We start from the raw sequence: 24827 nt of genomic DNA, 5'->3' as shown, positions 1-24827 counted from the left end.
AAACATCTGTTACTTTAACCGTAATTTTGAGAGCACTAAATATAGAAATACCTTTTCAAACTTCATCTACACATCTGGGAAAGCCTCTATGAGAATTATATTTTCTCTTTTTATTTATTTATTTATTTATTTCTCTTTTTATTTATTTTTTCCTTAATCATCTCCCATGATAAATATTTAATTAGCCTATGGTCATTGAGACTTTAGAGATTTTAAAAGATATTGCAGGAAAATCAGTAAAAATGATGGAGGAAGGACACCTGAAAATTCATCCCTCCATAGAAGCAACAATAACAATAACAACAACAACAACAACAACAAATCTGGCAAAAATGGTCAGAATCAACTTTTTCGGAACTCTGGACATTTAACCAACAGGCTTGCAGCAAATTGGGGAGCAATTTATTCAAGGAAAACAAATTAATTTCTGTGAGAACAATGAGATCTGTGTTGCTTGAACTTGTCCTTGACCTTTGCTCTCCATGCCAGTGGTAGCCTTGAAAAACAGCCCACATCCCTGGTACCAGGAGGAGCAGCATGGACTGGGAGGTCCTTCAAAGCCTCATTCCCAAAGAACTGTCATTGTTTTACATGTCTGGTGGTCCCCTGGAAGACCTCACTTGAAAGGCTTGCCTTTGACCTGACTGAGAGCTGTCTAGTGAGAAAAGCCTCTCCTCAGGTGGCATTTTTGGAAAACATTTTCAAGCAAATATTTTAACATGGCGGTTGCATGAGGCAATGGATAACAGTTCGGGGCAAAAAACAGCCCAACCGGAAAGCTTAAAAAGAAAAGCTGAGGAATGAGATGTCCACAGAGACTTTGAAATGTTCCAATGTATTCCTGGGAAACTGGAAGACCACAAGACATATTCCTGGGAATCTAGGAAAATAACTGTTAGCATTAATAAATGAGTTCAGCAAGGTTGTAGGATATAAGATCAATATTATTTCTACACACCAGCAATGAGTAATCCAAAAATGAAATCATGAAAACAATTCCATGTGTAACAGCATCAAAACAAATAAAATACTTAGGGAAAAACTTAACCAAGTAAGTGCAAGATTCACACTGAAAATTACAAAACTGTTGAAAGAAACTGAGGAAGATCTAAATAAATAGAAAGACATGCTGGATTCATGGACTGGAAGATAATCTGATTAAAATTTCACTACTTCCCAAATCGACCTATGGTTCCACTGCAATTCCTATCAAAATCCCAGCTGACTTCTTTCCAGAAATTGCCAAGCTAATTCTAAAATTCATATGGCAATTCAAGGAAACAGAATAACCAAAACAATGTTGGTAAAGAACAAAGTGGGAGGACTCACACATCCTGGTTTCAAAACTCAGTTCAAAGCGACTGCAATCACAGTGTGCTACTGGAATAAGAACAGACATGTAAATCATTGGAACAGAATTGATAGTATAGAAATAAACCCTCATATTTATGGTCTATTGATTTTCAACAAGGGTGCCAAAACAATTCAATGTGGAAAGAACAGTCTTTCCAAATGATGCTGGGACAACTGTACATCCACACACAAAATAATGAAGCTGGACTCCTGCACGTCACACCATGCAAGAAAATTAACTCCAAATGGATCAACTATCCAAATGTAAGAGCTAAGGCTGTAAAACTCTTAGAAGAAAACACAGGAGTAAGTCTTTATGACCTTGCATTAGACAACAGTTTCTTAGATATGATACCAGAAGCACAAACAACCAAAGGAAAAATAGATGAATTGGATTTTATAAAAATGAAAAAGTTTGTGCTTCAAAGGACACTATCAAGAAAGTGAAAAAACATATAGAATGGGAGAAAGTACTACAGGTGGGAAGAATAAGATGCAGTTGGGAGAAGAAAAGTATAGTAGTTGCTAGGTGTGACAATCTCAAAATTTTGAACTCTTACAAATAAAACAGCCACCCTAAATCACCCCAAAGGACAGACCCAAGTTAGTTTTGGTTTTAGCGTTTATGCCTTTCTAAATCTGAGAAGCTGCCAGGATTCTAGTACACAGCAAAAAGTGACGACAACACCCTGAAGTGTGTAAGCTTTTGTGTGTACATAGCTATCGAAAGGAAACCAATGCTAGTTGACTGGGGGAGCCTTAGAGCGGCTCTGTGACCGCAGCTCAATTTGCCTTCATAGTGTGGCCACACCTACCTCATTGATATTCTCAACAATGGGGTAAATAATTCAATAGGGATAAGGCTTTGATTTTCCTCTTATTTTCTCTTAGTGCTTATGTTCTTGGTACAATATTGATGTACCACAGACAAGCCAGCATGTGAATGTCCTCTGTCTGGTTAAGTTATATAGCCTTTCTACATTGTAGAGCCCTTCAGTTTCTAAAATCATGGAGCTTGTATTGTTAGGACCAGTGAAGTGACTAAAAGAATTTTTAAAAATAAGCCATCAGTCTGGACCTGCATAGGTGAATGAAGGAGAAACACTTTAAAGTCAGAAAAAAAAGTAGACTTAACATTTAGGATTATCAACCACTGCTGGTTTTCCATAATATATTTCATTCCTGATTTTATCTGAAAGAGATACGATTACTACCACCATTCAAAAAGTGGTACTTTATTAATTAATAAGCTCTTAGCTCATTTTTGAGGTCAAAATTTCGGATTTCAAATAGACTACCACACTGCTAACTACTTCACCTGATGTTTGTCAATAACATAGAGGCTTCATTCAAGAAACCTACTGACTTATAATTATCTGAAACCCGGTGATGAATCAAGGTTTTGTGGGGCCTGAACCTCATCTACTTTGGGAAATCCTGTCTAATAAAAACATGCACAGTTATGAATACAAAAATCGCTAGGACCCCTCTCAAGACCTTGGAAGGGACCTATGCAAGTGAGGAGCCCTGAAGCCTAAGCTTCATTGAATTCATGATAAATCCGCCTCAGCTGGGGCCCTTTGCCAAACTTATTTAATGCAGGCAACTTATAAACACCCCAGTAATATGTCATCATAGGTAGTAAAATGACTTAACTCGAGGGCGGCATCTTCCCTTGGTGGCTTGCCTTTGGAAAGAGATGCAATAAAGTCTGTATCTCACCATGGCAAATGTTTCCTGAAGCAAATTAGCTTTGTCTATTAGAAAGACTTAGCCCAAAACAAAGACTTAGTATACTGTGACAATCTTTTGAAAGTAACTGTGAATGAGTTTTAGGAGTACAGTACTAATTTATTTCCAACACCAGATAGTTTTGATTCTTTCACTACCTTTTTCTGTCATTTAAGAGGAACACAAATTCAAAAGGAACAAGTTGGTGCCTCTTCCATTACAAATCTTTTCTAACCGACCACCCATTGTCTACTTCATCACCCCCCTCCTCACCTTGTTACCCTGCTGCACAGATGCTAGAATGGCTCTCATATATGTTTTCCCATCAACATCCATCTTTCTCCTTCCAGGATGAAAGCTTCTTGGGGACAAAGTCCCTGCCCTATGCGTCTTTGTATCCCCAGCACTTGGTACAGTGCTGACACACAGTGGGCATGGCACTCAGTGAATGTTTCTGAAGGAGTTCATTAATTTTTAAACTGGGATTTATTTATTTATTTCCACAAGGTATTTTCCTGTGTTGCCTACATAACTATAGTGAAACTCTGATTCTTATAAGGAACTCTTGGTGTTATAGGATGTTTAGGAAACGAGGTGAGTTTAAGACGTTGTATTGACGCTACTAAAACCTCCTGGTGAAGGGACCTCATGAGCCTGCTCTCCGGTGTGCTGGCAAAAGACAAACTGACCCTCGGTGCTCTCTCCCCAAGGTAGGCATCAGCACACTAACAAGGAAAAGGAAGGAGGCCGCTAAAGATAGGCATCTGCAGGAATTGCTAATCCAGCTCCAGACACAGCCTCAGCACCTGCATTAACCCAAAATGAACTGTGTGAAACTGGATTTCTGAACCACAAGACAGGTAAGAGAGTCTTTTCCAAAGCCAGGTGTAGAAGAGCTCTTTACCTTGAGTCTAAAATCGCCTTCGGGCCATTGAACGTACCCACTCTCATTTCCTTGGGTCATGAGAAATCACAGAATTTTTGAGCTGAAAGGGTGTAAAACCCACACTCCTTACTGAAGACTAGTCAGCAAAGAAAGTATATTGAATTAGGCTACAGCAATGTATTTTCTTTGTATTTCTCACACTACAGCTGAACACAAACAACGTCTTTTTCCACACCTCAAAGCTTCCTATTGGCCACAGATAATTCACTTCAGAGATATATGCTGTTTGAAAAATAATGTTCTGGGTGGCTGGGGAGAGCCCTGTGGTGGGCGTTCAGGAATTCTTTCTGCTTTACCATTTAAAAGAGCTAATAATGGTTGGGGAAGCACCCACACCTTTTGCTCGCTGACGAATTCGGTGCTAAACTTAGCTCTTTGCAGCTCTGTGTTGCATACATTTTAAGCAGTTAGGAACTTTGCACATGAGCAGGAATCAAAGTGAAATTCAAAAGTGGAACTTCATGGACCATTCGCATATTGGAGAGACATCAGTGGGATTCCATGACAATGCTAATTTGAGTGTTTTTGCTTGGTGCCTTTTATTGCCCGTGCCAAAGATCAGTACTATGGAAAGCAGAGCGTTTCATATATATGAGTTAAACAAGTCTCTTGGCCTCTTTGTGCCTTAGTTTCCTCATTTGAAAAAAAAAAAAAAAATGGCTCTCAAGACATACTTTCCAGAATTCATACTGGGCTTACACCCAGCTAACCAATAACTGCATGATGCTTTTACACACAGTTTTTTACACGTATTCATCTTCGATTTCACTTACAACTTGCGTAAAAACTGCATTCCATGCCAGGCCTGAAACGTTCCAAAGCTCAGTTCTGTGAGTAAATTGCAACTAAGATTTCTACAAAAAAAGACACAAGCAAAAGAAGAAGAAAAATATATATTCTTTCAGAACATTTATCCTTTGGCAATAATTCTAATTTATATATGATGAAACATAACAACACTACTCCCTCCATACACTAAAGAAATCTCACTGTGGAAGACATTATGATTTACACTTTCATGATTATATATGTGGTGCATTAGATACAAAATAGTAAATGCTCATTAAATACTTGTGTTAAGTGATCTTTATTTCTCTAGAAAGGCAGCACTATTGACATTTTGGGCTGGATAATTCTTTGCTGTGGGAGGCTCTCCTGTACACTGTTGGATGTTTAGTAGCATCTCTGGCCTCTGTCCACTAGATGCCAGTAGCATGTACAGTTCTGACGAGCAAAAATGTCTCCAGACACTACCAGATGTCACCTGTGTGCAAAATCACCCTGGTTGAGAACCACTGCTCTATAATGATTCACTCTGATCTGTGTAATAATTCTCACACTAATCTTTGCTAGAGACAAAAAGGATTTGCTACAAAATTTTAGTAGTAATTTTAATCATATTTCAAAATGAGTAACAAATTAATTTTATAAAAAATTAAGCTTTACAAAAATTCCAAATATAATGAAGTTATACTTGTAACTTACATAAACTGCACAAAAGGTAGTGGTTCAAATGTACGTCTTTCGATAGACTGTATTTTATTGCAGGATAAATCTCTAGGAAAAGTAAAAGGAAAATATTGCCTCAATTAGCTATTAGATATCTAATTAGTAGGAATAACTAGTAGACTTTAGAATGATAATAATAAATAAGAAGCTTTGGTCTAAACTCCAAACCTTAGGAATTATTACTTGAACCTTCCAGAGCCCCTAACCCTGCCTTCACCTCTCTTAAGAGTCTCACCTTCAGGATCTTCATAAATTAAATATACAACTATGGATCTTGATAGATTTTGGAGGTAATCTTTCCCAAGAGCAGAAGCATTGATTAGATTCCACCTTTCGTGGTCTCACCAAATTCTGGATTATGAGCTCAAAGTTTTTATCTCTATATATCATTATAATTTCCAATATTAAAAGGAATATTCTTATATTTACACACCTCCCAGTATAGTTCTGTTTTTCTAGGTCAATTCATTACCAGAAGAAATAAAAGATACCCTTTCACACAACTTGAAAGGAAGTTACTTCTCTCATTAATATGTAACTTTAATTCAGTATTACACTTTCTATCATATTGACTTTTATTCGAAAATACCTACTCTTGACTATAGCTGACTATCTTATTTCCATTGATTCCAGCTTAGTCTCTCATTTCACCTGGATGGGTATAACTGTCTTCTGACTGGTGTTTCCATCTCTACCCTCTCCCTTTCTAAGCCATCCTCCACGCGATCACCAGATTAACCCTCCGGAAGTGGTTCTCAAATATCAGCATCACTTGTGAACTTATTGAAGATACAAATACTCAGCCCTACTCTGGACCTCTTGAATCAGTAACTATGGGGGTGGAGCCTGTGTTTTCACAAGCCCTCCAAGTGGTCGGTTCTGTTGCAGGCTAAAGCTTGTCCTAAAGCACTGCTGTGGTAACATGGTAGCTTGACATGTTATCCTTGGCTTGGCCTCCAAAGCCCTAGATGATCTGGCTCTAATCTCCTACTCTTCCCACTTGTACTCTACAGGTACTCAGAGTATTTTTCCTGTGTTTTGCCTTTCTCCCACTTTCCTTTTGCAAGCTTATTCTTCCCAAGTTGTCTGTCATTGATACCCAATGGCCCTTCGAGGTCCCGTTTAAACAGCATTGCTCTAGTAACATCTTCCCGGATCCAATTTGAAGTCTTTTTCCCCTCTTTTGTGCTCCAATACCAACTTATAGCTCTCATTGCCCATATTCATTTCTTTCTTTAAATATAGCTATTTTTGCAACCCATGTCCTCTGAGCATAAACTCCTTCAAAGTATGGACTAGATCCTGCTTATGTGCATCGTCTATCATGTTTAAAGCCTACGTGCGGACATAAAGCAAACTCAAATATTTATAAAATCAACAAATAGCTGGGGAGTGGATAGAAGGAGGAAATGACTGTTTTAAAAGAAATGTAGTTTTATTACTTCATGGTGCCTCCACAACCATGTCATTATGGTTTGAGCTTATATGTTTATTTTCCCTGTGAGATCATGAGTTGCTAAAAGGAGTCCTGTCTTACCCATCTTCGTGTTTACAACACTAGGCGTAGTGCTGATTAGCATATTCTTTTTTCGCTTTCTTATTGATTGGCTTTTTTTTTTTTTTAAAGAATGAGAGTACTTACGCTAACCTGAAATAATCAGATGATAAAGTATTACATAGTAGAAGTAATGAAGGGCCTATTCCACTGTGCAGTTATCTTATTTGTTTTTCTCCAAACTGTGTAAGGTTTGGAGCCCAGATGGCAGAGAAGAGACTAATATAAAGGTGATTGCCCCTTAAGGCTTGGAAGGTTTGATCATTAAAAGAACTATTTTTAGGGTCATGTGAGGCTCTTTATACCCACTTCCCTTAAGCCTTTTATATTTGCAAGAAGAATCTATTTGCTAAAGAGGATCATTAATTGGCTTAATAAGGATTAATGACATACACAGCTTTGGATGCCATGGACAAAGGACAAAAACTGAGCTTTTATAGCAAAAAACACAGTTATCTCCTTATCCCTAAATAAAGGAAATACGAGTCGGGCAAGCATTTCCTCTTTGATAAAGAAGCTGGAGAGGGAATTCCCTGGCGGTCCAGGGGTTAGGACTCGGCGCTTCCACTGCTGGGGACCTGGGTTCAATCCCTGGTCAGGGAACTAAGATCCCGCAAGTCGTGTGGCGTGGCCCAAAAAACAAAACAAACAAACAAACAAAAAACAGAAAAAAAAAGGCTGGAGAGATTTTTGTTAGGGGCATTTCTGATATGCTTATTTAGTGTAAACATTTCTAAATATACCACTTAACCATCATCTTAAACATTCTTAATATTGGTATCACAATTCCTGCATCGAAATCCTTAACAACAGTTTGTTCTTTTGGTAACTTAATGTGTTCTTGACAATACTGATTTTTTTTTTCAGATTTTTTTTTTTGTGATGTGGACCATTTTTAAAGTCTTTATTGAATTTGTTACAATATTGCTTCTTTTTTTTTATGTTTTGGTTTTTTGGCCATGAGGCATGTGGGATCTTAGCTCCCTGGCCAGGGATCGAACCCGCACCCCCTGCACTGGAAGGCAAAGTCTTAACCACTAGACCACCAGGGAAGTCCCTTGACAATACTGTTTACATACTTCATCTACTTAAATATTTAATATTTAAATGTTAATTTAATTTAGATTAAATTATCAAAGTTATGAGTTAATGGCATTCATATTAATGTAAGTGTTCTATATTTTCTTGTCCTGTAGGGGACAATTTGAGGTTAACTTTAATTCCTCTCATTTCACTAAACCAACTTTTTCAAACCTTTTCTGTAAAGACCAGATAAGTAAATATTTTAGGCTTTGCAGGCCACATACACTCTCTGTCACATATTTTTCTTCGTGTCTTTTTTTTCCCGTTTACAGCCCTTTAGAAAATCACTTTTAACTTATGGACTGTATAAAAACGGACTGTGGGCCAGATTTGATCCATAGGTCATAAACAAAATATAAATACAGATGGAGAGTATATGAACACTTATGTAACAAGGTTCATATGGGAGTCTATAATTGCTCAGACCTCATTACCACTTTTCCTCTACAACTAAAGTGTATTTTTCTATCTATACCTTGTCTATATAATGAAAAAATTAAAAATGAATAGGAGATATATAGTGCTAGTGATGGGCTGGGACCCTACACAGACTTAAAGAATTGTAGAATTTTATTGCTAGGAGAAACTGAAGAGATTATCTAACTTGAACCCCTTAATTATTTTACAGATAATCTACTTTATAGATAAGAACTCATAAATAAATATGATTAACTTACAAATATCGGAGGGATAGCAAGCCTTCAAAGGAGTCCTTATGTAATTCAGTCAAATAATTTTCACTGAGAATTCTGAAAAATGAAAAGGTTATTTCTGGATCAAACTGCAAAATAACTACAACTATGTACTACATAGGACTAACTCCTATATGTGGAGGAAAGCTGGGTAATGGTGCCACCTAAACAACCTAATTCTTATCTAATTTAGGGATGGTGATTTCTGCTCTGTTTTCATTTAAACCTTCTTTTCACGTCCTCCTTTCTGTCCATCTCTCTCCATCACGCATGTGCACGCGTGCGCACACACACACACACACACCCACACACACCCACGCCCCACCCACTCTTCCCACCAAATCATATAGTTAATGCCTACTCTCTAGATCACGAAGTCTCTGTTAGAACCCAGCTCTGGGTGGCACCAACGTTGCAGAGCTGCCCTTCCCTCCTCTCTTTCCCCAAACCTTATTGGGAAATCCCACACACAGCTGTATCAGGGCAAATGAAGCCATCTGATTTTTTCCCGCATTAAAAATTTTTTGAAAACTAAAATGTGCATAAAATATACATAACTGTTCAATAATTCAATTGAACAACTGTTCAACTGTTTAATAATTACAAAACAGACCCCCACGTAATACCATTCATGTCAGGAAAGAATCCTGCCAGCATCCCAGAAGACCCCGTGTGCCCTTTTCCAATCACAACCCTCTCTCTGACTTCCTAGAGGGAACCACTATCCTGACTTTAATAATAATTTCCTTGCTTTTTAAATGTAGTTTTGCCTTTTCTCTATCAGCCATAAACAACACAGTTTAGTCTTGCTTCTTCTTGGACTTTATATAAGTGGAATCATATTATATGTATTATTTTCCACATTGCTTCTTTCATTCAACATTATTTTGTAAAATTATTTTATTTTTGCCTGTAGTATGTAGTGTTGCATGTCCAACTACATGAGGCTTCTGAGTATTTGAAAGTGGCTAATGTGACTGAGTTGAATTTTTAATTTAATTAATTTCAATTATTTTAAAATTAAAATTTTAAAAACTGGTACTCAATGTAATTATTGGAAAATGTTTATGTTAGCAACAATTTGCATATGTGATACTACATTTTTGACTGTAAATTTTATGAAATCTCAATACCGATCAAGTATTTGTAATAAAATTTAGCAACCAAATTGTGATTTCAAAGAGTTAGTATGGGAAAAAAATATAGATTCTCTCATTAATTTTTAGATTGATTACATGTAGATATGATAACACTTTGGATACTTTTAAATACTTAGTATGAAAAAAACACAGAATATCTTATTAATAATGTATATAATGATTACATGTTAAAATGAAAATATTTTGTAAATAAGGGTTAAGTAAAAGATATTAACATTTATTTCATCCGTTTCATTTTACTTGTGTTTTTAAGTGGCTACCAGAAAATTTAAGATTACTTATGTGGCTTGCGTTATGTTTCTGATGAAGTGTATGACTTCTAAGTATGATTATACCACACTTTATTCATTCTACTGTTGGTGTATACTGAGATTTTTCTAGTTTTGATTTATTAAAAACAATACTGCTGGGCTTCCCTGGTGGCGCAGTGGCTGGGAGTCTGCCTGCCAATGCAGGGGACGCGGGTTCGAGCCCTGGTCTGGGAGGATCCCACATGCCACGGAGCGACTGGGCCCGTGAGCCACAATTGCTGAGCCTGCGCGTCTGGAGCCTGTGCTCCGCAACGAGAGAGGCCGCAATAGTGAGAGGCCCGCGCACCGCGACGAAGAGTGGCCCCCGCTTGCCGCAACTGGAGAAAGCCCTCGCACAGAAACGAAGACCCAACTCAGCCATAAATAAATAAATAAATAAATAAAATTTAAACAAAAACAATACTACTTTGAACATTCTTGTATTTGTATCCTGATACATATTTGCCCGAGTTTGTCTAGGATGTAATAGGGATACAAAATTGTTTCCTAAGAAGTTGTGCTATTTCAAGTTGGCAGATTGAAACATGTCAAGTCTCCACCCCTTCAACTTCCACCAAAATCCCTAAGAATGACATAACTAGAATCCCTAGAAAAGATATAACTTAAGAATCACAACCTTAGCTCAATGTGTGGGAGCAGCTCCACAAATGCTCCCTTACCAGAAACGTCCTGGAGCTACTACAGGGTGATCAGTTGGAATAGTGTGGTAGGAGCAGCCTACAGCACACGTCAACCCCACATCTTTCCCCCTTGATCCAGGCAGCAAAAGGTGTCTTCCTCTAGGCAGGAGCAATTGGTGTTAGAAAGGGGGCAAGGTCTCAGAACCCTGGAAGAAAGGTATGCACTCCCTGACTAGCCACCAGAAGGCACCTTCCACCTCTGCCTTATTCTCAGGGGAACCCATTGGGAGTAATAAGCCCCAACAGCTCATTTCACTTCTCCCCTAAAGCTGGGAAACAAACGCAGTAGAATCTCAACTACAAAGATGAATTACACTCAGGAAGGACCAAACAATGTGAGAAAGCCAACTCCATTAAGGACAGAAAACAAAAACAAACATAAGAGCTTATAGCCAATGAATCAGAGTTAACAAAGCACAAGAGGACCTTAGGATAGCACAATTATTACCCTCAGACAGATGTAAGCAGATAGTGCATCCATTAATCAACTCAAGAATATACAAATGAAAAGTGTTGGCAATAATAAAAAATCTCAGTATATGAGAAGCAGAAATGACAGTTAAAAAATAAATTAGGAAACTGAGAGATCCAGCCCATGACTTCTCCAGAATGCAGAATGAAGGGAGCAGGAACGATTCACAGTCAAGCCTGACGCCTGGGTCTGCCAGAGGAATGTTAAGCCCTTTGCTTCCGCTGGTCTCACGATAAAGACTAGGAACATGCTGAGGGGAGGAGGGGGTGGTGTTTTGCACCTGTTTCTTATAGCTGATAAGCAGGAAGGCACATAGCCAGTATCCCAAGAGTGGAGTGAGGGAGTAGTAGAGAGAGTCAGTACAGAAGAAACTCTATAAGACGTCAGAGGTAGGTTTCTCGTGCCTGGAAGAATCCCCTTCCTTGCAGGCGATATTAACAGTGGTACATCCTTCAGGAGCCTTGGGGATCTGAGCACAGGCTATGTTGCCTTGTGAAACTATTTCCACTGAGTTCTGCATTTAAAACCTTCTGCTTTTCACTCACAGTGTCTCTTGGTCACATATTTATATTAATTCCATCTCATAGCTTAATTCCAGCTCATAAATTAATTCTTTACTCATAGCTTATGAGAATTAAAATATTACTACCTGGAAACTCTGCAACTCAGTTATTAAGGTGGTTCATATTATACAGAATATAGTCACACACATTTTTAAAAGATCACTAAAACAAAAACACAAGAGACTTCAATTCCCACAAAGAACTCTTGGAGCCCTGAGCATGCTTCAAAGACCCTGACCTCAATTTGAAATTCACCATGTTAGAAGGACTCGCAGTGATTGTCAGAATACATGTTAGGGGGAATGGTCAACAGATGGTGCTAAGACTGATTGTTTTCTCACCTCTAAGTAGTGGTTTCACATTTCCATGGAAATGATCCAAAAAGAAAAAAACCAAATCAATATGTCCAACGACATTTATGGTAACCCTTTTCATACCTTCAAAGGTAGGAAAAAACTCTACCTCCCCACATCGCATAACCAAACTGTATGTATATACCATAAATGACATACAAACGTCACAGGAAATGATGGTATACGAAAAAAAGCTACACAAAAGTGGAACTCACATGTACTGATTATAACTTTGAACGCTGACAAGGATTCAGGAAGTACAGCAAAGAGATGGGGCTGATCCTCCACTCTTTATGGCACTGTCTTCTCTGATTGGCTGATGCCCATACCAGACTGGTTAGAGTTTGAATATCATGGTAGGACAGGGGGTAACCAAACAGTATGTATTTCAAATTAATGGGGTTTCTTTCTGTGAAGTTGTTTGGATGACAGGATAGTAGAAATTTTAAAAATAACAACGGTAAATTCAGCCTAGAAGTAAAGTTTAGACTGAGAATGAGTCAGTCACCAAAAAATTACCCAAAAAGGAGCTTCAAATAAGCAATAACTCAATAACTGAAATAAAATACATTAATCTGTAGAACTCCAAATATTCATTTTGACGGAGGAAAAAAATTTTAAACTATGGGGAATCAGAGTTAAAGCCAGATCTAAAACTTTCTCACACCATGAAAATATCAAAACCAGGCATGAAGTAACATTTAAGAAAGATCCATGTCTAACTTCTGACCAGGGTTCTGGTCTACGGCAATCTTCTGAATTTCACATTCATTCTTGATTCTGTATTATTGACAATTATCCTTCTCTCCACCTCTGTAACTTCTAGGAAATTGAGAGGGCTCAGGGTTTGTTTGTTTGATTGATTTAACTATATATGTAATGCAAACAATAGGCCTTTCTGGAACTGATTTACTCTGCTTCCCCTGCTTTCTTTCTCTCCAAAGTACTTAGCAATGCTTGAAATTATACCTATCTATTTATTATACTTATATACTTATTTTTACATACTTGTAAACCCCCTGAGAACTGGAATACTGGGGCTGTTTCATTCTTGGGCCTGTAACCCTAGCATGTAAAACAGTTCCTGGCATATAGTAGATACTCAAAAAATATTTATTGAATGAATTCAGAAAGTGACAAGTTATCAACTATCAGATACTTTTACTTAAAACAAATTATCCATTTATTGTCACTCATGAGGATAAGTACAGGAAAAGAAATGTCTTTCTTCTCCCCTACATTTGTGACTCAATCTTTTGAGACAAGAATCCTTTGAGAATTTCAGAAAAGCAATGGTTCTTTTCCCTAAAAAACTGCACTTTCTTGAACACACGCAAAAGTGTGCATGCAATTTCGACTTGTGGATCATCCTTTTAGGGCAGAGGTCTGTGAATAGAGAGGACTGAATCCAGAGTGCCAAACTTGGATGGGAAATAAAATTACATCTCAGTTTTCACAAATCTCTAACTAAAATCAGCACTTCCTTCCATTGTGAATGTAGGCAACAAACCACAGTAGATCAACAGTATAGTTAATTTGGTCCCCAATAGAAATCACAGGTCATTTCATATCACATATATGCTGCAGATACCTCGAAATATCATTTATTCTCATCACTACCCTGGAGTTATAATATTTATTAGACCTACCACTATATCTTGTTATTTAATGTGTTAAGAGAAGCATATTTATTACTGCCTCACTAATTTTAAAAATATTCTGAAAACTATTTCAATATAGTTGGTTTCCTTTGTTTTTCTATATAGTTTGACTTATTATACATTATAAAACATTATCCCAAGAACATAAGCTTCTGTAGCTTGCCAAAGAGGTATACACGGGGGAGCAGGAGGTATAAAGAAATTCTGCTTTGGGGAAACACTGACCTCAAGTTAGGAACCTCTGCTTATAAGGTAGAAACCTCAAGCTGACTTAGAAATCTTCAAACCTTACCAGACTCATGTTATAGTGTATCGCCTCCCAAACACATGCTTTTTAAAAATTAATTTTTTAATTTCAATTTATTTTAAAAAAATATGTCATATAGGGCTTCCCTGGCGGCGCAGTGGTTGAGAATCTGCCTGCTAGTGCAGGGGACACGGGTTCGAGCCCTGGTCTGGGAAGATCCCACATGCCGCAGAGCAACTGGGCCCGTGAGCCACAACTACTGAGCCTGTGCGTCTGGAGCCTGTGCTCCGCAAGAAGAGAGGCCAGGATAGTGGGAGGCCCGCGCACCGCGATGAAGAGTGGCCCCCGCTTGCCGCAACTAGAGAAAAGCCCTCGCACAGAAATGAAGACCCAACACAGCCAAAAATAAATAAATTAAAATAAATTAAAAGAAAAATCACAGTTCGAGTACTTTAAAAAAAAAAAAAAGCAAAAAAAAAAAAAAAAAGTCATATATACTCACAGCTCAAAATTCCAAAAATATGTAGCGCACAATTCAAACTTTTTCTCTTACCTCTGTCCCTCAGTCTACCACCCCCCTCCACTCCCAGAGGAAATTAAGTTATCTATTTCTTGTGCCAAATGACTTTCATTTTTCTTACAAGTTTGGGAAATAAAATCTCCAAGTTAGATACTATCACGGGAAATATAAACTACATATACTATTTACGAAATCTGTAAATTAAAACAAATTGCCTGGTTCTAGCATTTTTTTCCTTACCAATAAGATATCCGACTAAGGGGGCATCTCTTTAAGGGTGGTCATAATACCTGTTTTTAGATTGAATGTTATGTCTTTTATTATTAATTCAGAAGTCATTTATGACTTGTCTATTCAAATTGAACTAAGGATATGACCACAGACTGTCATGAAAAATTACTTTGAATGTTTTTTTCCAAAATCACTTATGGATCTAAACTGACTTTTTCTACAAATCAATAAAAAAAAATAGTAACAGAAAAATGGGCAAAGGACAGACAATTCAGAGATGAAATACAAATGTTCAGTAAACATATAAAGATATTTAAGTTCACAAGTAATACGAAAAATTCAAATTCAGATGGGACCCCTTTTATTCACCCGTCAGATTAGCAAAAAAAAAAAAAAAAAAAAAAAAAGGGAGACTATCCAGTGTTGGTAGGGTGTGGGGAAATGAATGTCATCACAGCAGGATGACTGGAGTATAAGCTGGCACAACTTTTTCGAAGGCAATTAAAATTTTATATCTAAATAGCCTTCACCCCAACAATCCCATTTCTAGATAACTATTCTATAGAAATAAATGACCAGGCTCACAAAAATGCATGTACAAGGATATTCATTGCAGCAATGCAAGTAACAAGACAACTGGACATAATCTAAACATCCTTCAATAGGGGCGTTATTAAACTGTGATACATTCATACTATGGAATACTATGCAGGAGTTTAAATGAATGGGGTAACCCTCTATGTACTGGGAAGGAAAGAAATCTAAGACATATCATGAAATGAAGGAATCAAGTTGCAGGATGTTACTTACGTAAAAAAAGGTAAGAAAAACACACAAACCTATTTTGCTATCTGTAAGTATGTATGTACTCAAACGTATGGAAAAGAGTCTGCAAGGATTAATACTAAACTCAAAGTAGTGGGTGGGGGATTAGGGCACAAGGAGGGTTTTCACTATACCTGTTATTTCATTGTTATCTATTGAGAATATAATCATGTATTACTTGTATAATGGAAAGTAAGTTTAAATTGTCTCTTACTGATTTTAAAGAGGTCCTGCCAAATTTAATTTTTAAAATAAACACAGAATTTCAATCATCAGGTTGCTTTGGGATATGGAAGGGGAAATACCTTTTCTCACAGGTATTGACCTCAAAATTCTGGACCAAGAAGGATCTTACAATGCAGTTAACTTTTTGTATTCATATTTGGGGAGAGTATACTCACAGCTTCTCAGTCCAGCGGTATGCCTTCCATATACTTTCATCAATGTAAGAAATAGAGTTTCCTTGGAAATTTCTGTGAAGAAACACAGTTCATATCCTTGAATAGGTAGGAAAAGAATGTAGAGAATAAGGAAAAGAATCATGGCCACCGTGTGGGGAATATTCAAATGCAGAAAAGACCAGCTTTCTAATTCCCACAGCTTATCAGCTTCCCGGTGTGCACAATTAATAAAAACATACTGTGAGGCCACTGGCACAAACAATGAGGCATCTCCTCAGAACCTGAACTTCCTATCTGTCCAATTTCTTGGATACATAATGCCAATTACTTTTTTTCCAAAATCACTTATGTGTCTAAAATGACTCCTACAAATCAATGAGAAAAATGGCAAACATTTATCAATACCAGCAAATGAATATAAAGAAATCCTATGCTAGGCAACACCAAAGCTTTGGCTCAGTGCCCTCAGAATCTGTCCAGGTGTTAGAAGGATACGGGCAATTAGAAATTAGAGGGACTAATACGAAAATCTCTCTTAAGCATATTGCATAGGGAAAAGCACGAGTTACTGAGCAAGGAGTAAAGTTATTACCTCATTAGGGGAACAAAATGCAAAGGAAAGAGCTCGGAAGGAAGGACACACATCAAAACAGTAACAGGAGTTACCTTATTGGTGGTAGGGAAGGTGGGGTGGAATTTTCACATTTTATCCTATATACTTCTGTGACATTTCTTTTTTTAAACAGTGAGAATGTATCCATGAATTAGACATGTTTAAGAGAAGCTGTTAAACGCCCGAGGTTCAGTTTGAACCACTCACTCAGTGGATGACTTTGAATCTTTAGCTTTAGCTTTGTCCTCTTCCCTCAGCAACAATGTAACTGTTCAGTTTATATGCACATTTTTCACGCGAGTCAGGAATAAGTCAAAACGGATACCTGTCTGCCCATCTGCCTGAGGGACATTTCCACTCAAACAGAGCCTTCTGGTTGCTTTATGCTCACCAATAAAAGATGCCTAAGACTGAACTCATCTCCCTCAAACCGACTCTGCTTGCCAACTGCTGGATTTCCACCTGTTATACCACCATCATTCTGCCCATCAACACATGTGATTTGTCTCTTTCCTGTACTACAATCCCCCAACTCTAGTCAATTACTACATCTTGTCCGTTTTTCCTCTGTAGTACTCTCAGGATTTTCTTTCTACTTCCATCACAACCACTCTAATTTGGCCCCTTCTCACTTTACTCCTAGATTTTGCTAAAGCATTCTATTTGGACTCCCTGAATCAAGCGTTCCTCTCTAGATCGCTCTACATATGAGATCTAAAATCAGCCTCTTGTTTTAATCATTTGTCTCTCTTGCTTGAAAACTTGCATGGCTCCCCATATCTCAGAGCGTAACTTCCAAACCCCCATTGCCGATAGCCAAGGTTTTTCATAATCCTATCTTTCATTGTTGCCTAACCCAATTCTTTACAGCCAGACTAATCTATTAAATTCTGATCATCCCTGCAGTCACACCTTTGCCTAGACTGTACTGTCTATTATTTTTCTGACAAATCACAGCCAATCTTTAAGTCCCAGCTAAAGATTTAGCTTATCCATGCTGCATTCCGTGACCTCCACACCCCTGTGATTACAGGTTCTGGTGAATTACAGCACCTATCTGTATTTCTCTGAATACTTAATTATATATTACCTCCCTTTTAAGGCATATCCCCTTTCTCCCCACTTGTCATTGTCATGTTCTGGAGACAATGCCATAGACTTCTGTGGCTCCCACAGTACTTAGCCCTGGGTTGGGCACAAAATGGGTGCTACATATAGAAAGCCAGGGGACAAAGATGAGTTCTAGATATAACTGAGGGATTGAATAATAATAATAGCTAACACTAAAATATATGCTAGGCACTGATAGAAGACCTTTACCTATATTAACTCATCTAAATCTCCCAATGAGATTGGAGTCATTGGGAGATTTAGGAGTCATAGGAGTCATCCTATGAGAGGATGACTACCATAATCCCCATTTTACAGATGAGGAAATGGAGTCATACAGCTAATAAATGACAGACCTGGGTTCAAACCCAGGTAGTCTGGCTCCGGAATCTCTACTCTTAACCACTTTGTTGTATTACCACCAATGAGATGGGGAGAGGGACATGTCGCTGTAAAGAGGATGGAGTAAAGAGGGGAGAAGAGTAGATGTTAAGGAATTAAAGAATGGGGTAAAAAAATGGAGAAGGAAAAAGTAAGGGCAATTAAAAGTAAAAGACTGGAGGAGAGGGAAAAATAGTAAGAAGGAGAATGAAGACAAGGAATCATTGACAAACAAAAGGTGGAAACAGAAAGTCAGTCAATGTGGGCTGGGGAGATAAGGAGGACCCAGGAAGACCTGAAGAAAGGCTGCCATGTCAGGCAGGATGCAGAGAACAAATGAGGAAAGGCGATTCTTACATGATGGTGAAGGTGCCGTTGTAGGCGTTAGGCTCTGGCTCACGCACTCTGTGGAGCTTCTGCTTTGGGCTGAGACCAACACACGACAGTGTCTCATTTTTGCAGGTACAGAGCTCACATATGCTGATGTTTGTGGTGGCATTCTGTTCTGGCTGCTTCTTTTCTGGGGTATATTTTACACCAGGAAGACCAGTGGGTACCGAATACTGAGTCGAAGGAACTGTCTCAGATGGCCTTGGTTGCTGAGATATGTTAACTCCCAGGTCCCCAGGTGGAACTGTGACTTGAGTCAGGTTTGGCTGTGCAAGTGTCACCTCAGGGTGTTTTGGAGGGGGAGCTGTAGTCTGCTGCAGGGCTGTAGAATGTTCAGACTCTGTAGTAGGTTCTGGAGTTGTGGTAAGCCCCTGGTCTAAAGGTTGCACTCTGACACTGGGTGATGTTGGAGGCTCAGTGTGATCCTGATCTGGTGCTGGAACTATTGGGTTCTGATATACTGGAGGCTGAGCTACAAAAACCTCCTTAGGTGGTTCTGGAGGCTGGGTTAAGGTCCCCTGCATGGTTGGAGAAGGTTCATCCTCCTTAGTGGGTTCGGGCCTTATGGTCAGTTCAAGGTCCAAAGGTTGAATTGTGACCTCAGTCAAGGTTGGATGCTGAGCCTGAACATGCTCTGGATTTGGAAATGTCACCTCGGGGTATGTTGGTTGAGTTGGGGCTCCCTGCTGAACTGGAAAAGGTTCAACATTTTCAGTGGGGGTTGGATGCTGATCTGAAACCTCTTGCTGGACTGACAAAGGTTCCAACTGCTCAGGGGACACTGTAGACTGAGCCGAGGTTTCTTGTTGGGGTGGAGAAGTTTCAACCTCATTAGTGAACGCTGGAGTTACGATAAGTGCAAGACCCACAGGTTTAACAGTGACATCGGGCCGCTGCAGAAGCTGAGCTTGATCCTGACCTAGAGGAGAAACTGTTGTCACATGATGCTCCGGAGAGAAAACTACAGTCACATTAGAGAGCTCTGGAGACTGAGTTGGAGAGGATTCAACCTCACCAGGAGACTGTGGATGCTGAGCTCTGGCTTCCTGCTGAGGTGGAGAAGGTACAACCTCAGGAGCCTGTGGATGCTGATCTGGAGTCTCCTGCTGGGTTGTGGCAGGTGTAACTTCTTCTCCAGGATGCTCTGGATACTGAGCTGGGGTCTCCTCTTGTACTGAAGGTTTGTTATGTGGACCGGCTTCTGGAGATTGGGCTGAAGCCTCCTGTTGAACTGGCAAAGGTTCAACCTCCTCAGGTGGCTGTGAAGGCAGCGTGGGGGCCTCATGCTGGGTTGTAGAAAATTCTGCATTAGTAAGGGGCACTGAGGCCTGAGCTGAAGGCTTCTGCTGATTTGGAGAAGGTCCCACCTCTGGCGTGGGTTCTTTTGTTATGGTAAGCTCCACATCTGCAGGTTTGACAGCGACACTGGATAAGTTTGAATGCTCAGCATGATGGTGACTTGGAGGTGAAACTGTCATTTCGAGATGCTCTGGAGGTTGAGCTGGCTGTTCCTGTTGAGTTGGAGAAGGTTCCACCTCCCCTGAAGAAGGCTCTGGAGGCGGAGCTGGTTGCTCCCGCTCACGTGAAGGCTCAACCTCTCCAGGAGGCTCTGGAGGCTTAGCTAAGGTCTCTTGTTGGGTTGGAGAAGATTCTCTCTCCTCAGGATGCTCAAGAGGTGGAGCCAGGGCCTCCTGCTGAGCTGTAGGAAGTTCAGCTTCCGTAGTGGGCTCTGGAGTGATGGTAAGTTCCAAATCCAGAGGTTGAAGTGTAACACTGGGCAAGTTTGAATGAGCGTGACGCTGAACGCCAGGTAGAGATGCTACCTCATCACTCACTGGAATTTGAAGTACATACTCAGTAGGGAACCCTGGAGTCTCAGTTGGGGCCTCTTGATGGAGTAGAGAAGGTTCAACCTCCTCAGGGAGCTCTGGAGGCTGAGATGGGGCCCGCTGCTGGACTGGCGGAGGTTCAACCTCCTCAGGGCTCTCTGGAGGCTGAGATGGCGTCTCCTGCTGGACTGGAGAAGGTTCAACCTCTTTAGTGACCTGTGGAGTTATGGTAAGTGCCAGATCCAGAGGTTTAACAGTGACATGGTACAAATTTGACTGCTGAGCTTCATTTACCCCATGATGTGCTACTGGTTGAACTACAACCTCCTTAAGTGTCTCCAAAGCCTGGGCTAGGGCCTCCTGAGGACTTGAAGTTTCTAGTTCCTCAGGGGCCTCTGAAGGCTGAGATGGAGCCTCCTGCTGAAGTGGAGGTGGCTCTACCTCTTCAGCGGGCTCTGGAGGCTGAGCCCGGGCCTCTGCCTGGGGTGAAAAAGATTCAACCTCCTCAGGGGTCTGTGGATGCTGAGCAGGGGCCTCGTGCTGGGGTAAAGATTCAGCCTCCTCAGTGCGCTCTGGATGACGAGTGTGGGCCTCCTGCTGGGATGGAGAAATTTCAGCTTCCTCAGGGGGCTCTGGAGGTTCATCTGGGCTCCCCAGAAAATCTGTAGGTAGCCTCTCCTCAGGATAAAAGGCATCCATACTGGGATCTAAATAATCACCCTGCAACTGTTGTTCTAGACCCTGAACTTTTTCTTCAAATTGGCCTGTAGTTCCAACAAATTTGGCAAGCCGTTGATGCTGAACTAGATCTTTCTTCAGGTTTGGGGGTGAAACAATAAACTTCACTGGTTTTGAGCTCTTACTACCTAGAGGTGGAACTAGTATTTCAAACGATTGGTGACCTTAAGCCTGATCTAGACCTACGTATTTACTCTTACTTTTGTGTCGAGAAGGCAGAACCAAGGCCTGATTCTGATTCCAATCCAGCACTGGAACTTCCTCTGGGAGCTTTTGATGTTGGGTTTGCTTGTTATTCAGATCCTGATGTGGAACAGCAAACTGATCTGGCCCTGTAGGCAGCTCTCCAACCGAATCCGTGTCCGGGTATGGAACCTCAGTCTCAGTCAACTCCTGATGAGGCGGGGCCACCATCTGGACTGGAGATGAGGACGTCAAATAATTAAAGCCCCCGGCTTCTGCCAGGGGTGTAAGGGCATGGGGCAATTTGGGAGGGGGGGTCTGAGGCGTATGAAGACCAAGCCTCGGTCAGCCGCGCGAGGTTGGGTGTCACCTGGACGGGGTCCAGGGCCCACTCCGGAGGCTGAACTGCCAGGACTACTAGCCACAGTTGTTGCCACGTGAGGAAGAGCCGTGGCAACAAAAGGGGCAGCCGGGACATAACACGCGGCGGCTCCCAGGCGCAGTGACCCAGGCCACTGAGCCACATCCTGCGTCCGAGCTGAACTGCTATGCCAGCGCCGACGCGAGGGCTCACGTCAGCAACCGCGCGCCCCTCCCCTGCCTAACGTCCCACCCGTTATTTATGACGTGTTTAGTTCCACCACCACCATTATTAGGTTCGTGGGGAGATCCAATGCGCGCCACCAGAGTGGGCCTTTTTCCCAGAGTCCCCAGGGCGCAAGCCATTCTTCCCCTTGCAAAAGCAACAATTACCTCCTGCCGGGCCCTCTTCCCAAGCCCTCCCTGCCCTCCCTGGCCCCAAACAAGGAGGCGGGATTTGGGCTGCAGACCCGAGTGGCCCCAAACTCCAGCGGCCCAGGGGTGGCGGGGGGTTGGGAAGGATGCAGAGCTTCCCAAGGAAACCACAGGACCTGGCATTCTGGGAAATTCAAAAGTGCTAGTCCAGTTCTGGCAATGTGAACTCTTCCTCCTCAAAGCTCAAGTCTGAGAGGCATTCTTCCCCCCTTTGGCCACACGGCTGACAAGAAAAGTAGCTGACCTGCACAATGAGCACCAGTTAGCGTGGCGGGAGGGGAACACACCTTACAGTTATTCTAAAATGTTGCCATTTCCTCCAAACTCTCAGTATTCACGTCTCATTTTTAATTCACCACTCTATTATTAGCCGTTACCACTGAATCAGTGATGACTCCAGAACTTCTGTAGGAGGGCTTTGGGGCAGGTGAGCAATTCATTCTGGGAAAGAGAGTCCAAAACCAAGTGAACGGCCCTTTACATTAGCATGGGAAAACTTCCCCCATCCCACCTTGTCTCAACAGAGCCATTAATCTAGAAAAAACTACAGTGTCACTTTTCAGAGGTCTACCCTGTGTGCACACACGGAGAAGACACTTAGAATGTTAAAGTCAGCATGTTAAGTAATTTTCTTGAAATACTCTAACTAGCACCCAGTTTACTTTCTTCACAGTCCTTTTCATAATCTATTTAATTTTAGTCCTTTTTAATTGTCTGGTACACCTTTAACACCTAAACCCCAAGAGAGAAGGAGCTTCATCTTATTTCCAGTGCCTAGCACATAATGGTTTCTAAATGGAACTGATTCCAAGATTGGCCTCATTTAGGAATGGATCTGTTGTTATAATCAGGTTTCCGAAATCTTTAGTATCAATACGGAATCCTTTCCTCTCACATTTCACAGGAAGTTAGACTTCTTAAAGCCCAAACATGGATATGTTTGAAGTTTCCTTGACTGATTTAAATTGAATTAAATTAATTATTTTGTACAGGAAAAACTTTCAAAATTTTTACATTTTTCAGAACATAACCACCTTTTCTTTCTCTACTTTCTTCCCTTCAAAACAAACTTTGCAACATTGGGGTGAGTTAAGTAATCAGAAATCTAGCCCCAAATTAAGCTCTCAATGACATGAAACACATTTTTTGCTCCTTTTTAATAAAAATCCTATATGCAGTACATTAATGTTTTCTTTTAGCAATTACATTGACAACTTAATCCCTAATTCGAGGCATCCATATAATTGATTTACAGAAAGGTTCTTCTGCAAAACATTTAACACAAGATATATATGAGATGCTGAGATCTGGGTAATATACCTTACTTGAAAGGCATGAATAGTTTTTAAACACTGTAGCATAATCACACTTAAGGCCATAGTTACTTTGTTCCCAAATCCCTGCAATTCTATTTGAGGGGAGTTCTAAAAGGCCTGTGTCTTCTCCTGTGTCCACAACTGTAGACGTACACTGATGGCCCTCAATCCTGCTCTCCAAACTTCAAATAAGGGGCCAGAGACAAGGCTCGGGACTTGGAGAAGTCCTAGAAATTCCCTGCCTCAAAAGCAGTTTCAGAGTTTCACATTTTCCGAAGGATGACAGAGCTGAGTAGACATGCCAAAGTCTTCCAAATCCTGCTGGTTGTTTTGAATTACAGCTACACTGGCTGTGTACCCCTTGAGTTTTTATCTCCACATACTTGAATTAAATCCTGTAGTTCCTCTTCGGTTCTAGCATCATCTGTGACCTCTGCACAGGGTCTATATGCCACAGCTATTTTACCACTTTCTGAAATAAAGTTAACAAGGATCAATTCAGAAGTTTTCTTGTTCTAAAACTTCCTGTATACAATGGTAGCACCCGATAATTAGACATTCTTTTGATTTCTAAAAGCAGAAAATAAGAGCATTTTCCTAGAAGTTCCCTCATCTGACACTTCAGTTTTTATCATAATTATTTGTGAAAAAATATATAAGAAGTGTCAACTTTGGTTCAAAAACCTTTATGATCTTAGAAATAAGAACCAAGGAATAATGACAAAGGAATGAAAAGCTGTGGAAACAAAAATGTTCAATCACAATACAAGTAAATAGGAAGGCATTAGGTGGGGGTCAAAGTGAGTTGAAACCTGGGATAGATACCACTGGACTATAATAGATACTTCATATTAGAAGCAAGGCAAGTGCCTACTCCTTGGGACCAAAATTCTACCAGATACAATGAACAAAGCTTTGGAGACACAGACGGAGAGAGAGAGCATTTGAACACTCTACTGGCAGAAACTGGCCCATGTGCCTTTTGAACAATACAGCTTTCCTCAAGGCAAGCTAGAGCCACCAGGCTTTTTGGTCCAAGGAGTTTTGAGTACATATAAGGAATACCTTTGCATATTAGGGACAAACAACCCAGACATTTAGTTTGGTTCTTAAAGGTTGTTACCCAGAGTTGACAGCTGATGGAGATTCTGCCTGATGACCAGGGAAGTCAAACTTCAC

General features: G+C 40.3%; 1 protein-coding gene across 1 annotated transcript in view; it reads right to left on the bottom strand.

Annotated features, from left to right (window-relative positions):
* Positions 1–24164, bottom strand: part of LOC132358904 (leucine-rich repeat-containing protein 37A-like) — a 46163-nt gene extending 21999 nt beyond the window's left edge. The window contains 8 exon segments of the mRNA XM_059912165.1: positions 4804–4884; positions 5516–5587; positions 8855–8926; positions 16294–16365; positions 18755–20804; positions 21555–21852; positions 21854–22773; positions 24032–24164. Coding sequence (XP_059768148.1) covers positions 4804–4884; positions 5516–5587; positions 8855–8926; positions 16294–16365; positions 18755–20804; positions 21555–21852; positions 21854–22063 — 2855 coding nt within the window. The 5' untranslated portion in view covers positions 22064–22773; positions 24032–24164.
* Positions 24165–24827: the final 663 nt, after the last annotated feature.

This window comes from Balaenoptera ricei, unplaced genomic scaffold, assembly GCF_028023285.1.
Source record: "Balaenoptera ricei isolate mBalRic1 unplaced genomic scaffold, mBalRic1.hap2 scaffold_548, whole genome shotgun sequence".
NCBI classification, from domain to species: Eukaryota; Metazoa; Chordata; class Mammalia; order Artiodactyla; family Balaenopteridae; genus Balaenoptera; species Balaenoptera ricei.
This window is presented reverse-complemented; position numbering and strand designations above follow the sequence as displayed.